General features: G+C 34.4%; 1 protein-coding gene across 1 annotated transcript; it reads right to left on the bottom strand.

Annotated features, from left to right (window-relative positions):
• Positions 1–490: 490 nt before the first annotated feature.
• Positions 491–1,682, bottom strand: LOC119784744 (monocyte chemotactic protein 1B-like). The gene is made up of 3 exons (XM_038286950.1): positions 1,562–1,682; positions 1,244–1,361; positions 491–1,154 (listed from the first exon to the last, which is right to left on the bottom strand). Exons 1-3 carry the CDS (start codon positions 1,620–1,622, stop codon positions 1,040–1,042), a joined length of 294 nt encoding a protein of 97 aa, XP_038142878.1. The 5' UTR covers positions 1,623–1,682; the 3' UTR covers positions 491–1,039.
• Between the last annotated feature and the right edge of the window lie 433 nt (positions 1,683–2,115).

The following is a 2,115-nucleotide window of genomic DNA, read 5'->3' as shown; positions in this document are numbered from 1 at the left end:
TTATTTGAATTACCTATTAATTAGCTATAACTTCCAGTTCTAGTTATTCAATATATTGATAATCTTCGGGTAAAGTTGCACAACAATTCTTAGCAAACTGCAAGATTAAAACAAATGTACCTGTCATCTTTTCCACGCAGTTTCCTGGTTCTTGGCTCTCTGGTCCTCCCCCAGGATTTCAGTGTTGTCTTGTCCCTCCTCTGTGCAATAAACACTAACTTTTACTAGTCTCCTGTGGGTTTATCTGTGTATGCTGATTTAAGAAAATAAACACTACTATTAAAAAACAAGGTTTGTCAGTCTGTAATATGTAATATGTAAGTAATATGAATACAAATTAGATTTCTTATCGTTGGTTAGACCTTGTGTTGCTATTGTCTTTATGTATGATTTGAATCAACTGATTTTAAGATGATATATGTTTAAATGTATTAATAAACTGAACTGAAATCAAATTACTTAAAATTTCACACACAAAAGTTGGTTTGAAAAGTAATTTTTATTCTGTAAAAATCCCATTGGTTCAAGCATACAGAAAATGATTACAAACTCCTAAATAAGTTTCAATACTTAAAGGATTAAAATACTGAAAGGATTACAATACTGCTGTCACTAATGAAGTATAATAAGACTTTAAATAAAATCAGGATTAAGGTGTTACATGAGCAAGTGCAATATTCGTAGCTTATATGATAAAGATTACTCTGTGGTTTTGGAAGACATTTGTCTTTTACAATAGTTGCTTTGCTAAGGTCAGTTCAAAGTACAATAGAGGTAAAGCTCACAGAGTTAATGGTTGAACTTTAAATGTCGTATTTTACAAAAATACTTCTGCTGTTCTGTATGACAACCACAAAAAAAAAAATACTTCATTTACATGAAGAATATTTGATTCCCTTCATTTCATCCCAGTAGTCTGCCATAAAATATTAGAATTTTTGGTAAATATAGAAGAGAGCTGCTATTTTCTGGAAGAAACTGTAGCATCACATCCAACCTACATAACCATGCAGGCTGGCTTGTGAGTAGATCATCACTTTTACAGGTTGATGTTTAAACCAGAACCTTCTTCGGCATCCAGTTGGCGGATGAGCTCCTTCACCCAGGGTGCTGAAGGTCTGACACACAGCTGACGGCCTGCGACTGTTTTCAGCCTGGAAATGAAAAAGGAAGAGGAGACCGTCAGGAGATCCAGGACCAGATAAAGTATCATTGGTGCACTTCTGTAACAGTGAATACTCACACAAAGGCAGGGTTAGGGCAGCGCTGACTGGTTCTGGTGTAGTCCACCACTCTATGTTTTGAAATCGGGTTTTCATTGAACTGGAAGCAGCACTTCCTTGGTCCAACTCCACGCAGACCTGCAAACAGAAACATGTTCAACATAATGGTCGACTTTAGTTACCTTTCTTAGTTTCCTTTTAAAATTATCATTAATCATTACCAGTTAAGACATTTGATATTTTCCAAACAGGTTTTTGACATGTTAGATAAAAGGTAATCCATGCATCAAATTTGTGTATCTAAATTACTGTATTCTTATTTTTAAGCTTCACCTTACCTTCAGTGAAAGCGATGACAGCCATCATCAGCACAATCGCAGACAGAACCAGACGAGCCATCCTGAAGTTTGTCTTTTAGGCAGCGGTAGGCTATTTTATGTAAGCTTAGGTCAGTTTGTTGTTTCTGCTGTTTAGCGAGGATCTGCTCTCATATTTATACTCATATTAAGAGGAACTAACAACAAATCGTTGTCATCATGGGGGATTACCGACGTGTATGGAAGATTTCGGTTTTATTGTTCCTTTTAGTGTGTAAAACATTTTCAGTTCTTTTCTGCTATTATGAGGAAGAGCATCATTGTAGTTTTTGAATCTAGTGTTGTCCTAAGATCTATTTTAATCACAGATCCTCAGATGAGAATTTAATTTAATGAAAAACATTGTACATAAAATGAAAATATTTAGTTTTTGTCATTAAATTGAATTTATAGAAAAATTAAACTTTTGTGGAAAGCAGGTGATACATTTTTTGATACAACAACTACAACGACTGGATAACAAATAACCTATGAGTTACTGCAACATTTAATTTATGGACCTTTTTTTTCTGTTT

The sequence above is a fragment of the Cyprinodon tularosa genome, unplaced genomic scaffold (genome assembly GCF_016077235.1).
Source record: "Cyprinodon tularosa strain WSP-4 unplaced genomic scaffold, ASM1607723v1 ctg232, whole genome shotgun sequence".
Lineage (NCBI taxonomy): Eukaryota > Metazoa > Chordata > Actinopteri > Cyprinodontiformes > Cyprinodontidae > Cyprinodon > Cyprinodon tularosa.
Note: the sequence above shows the minus strand (reverse complement) of the source record. Positions and strands in the feature narration are given on the sequence as shown.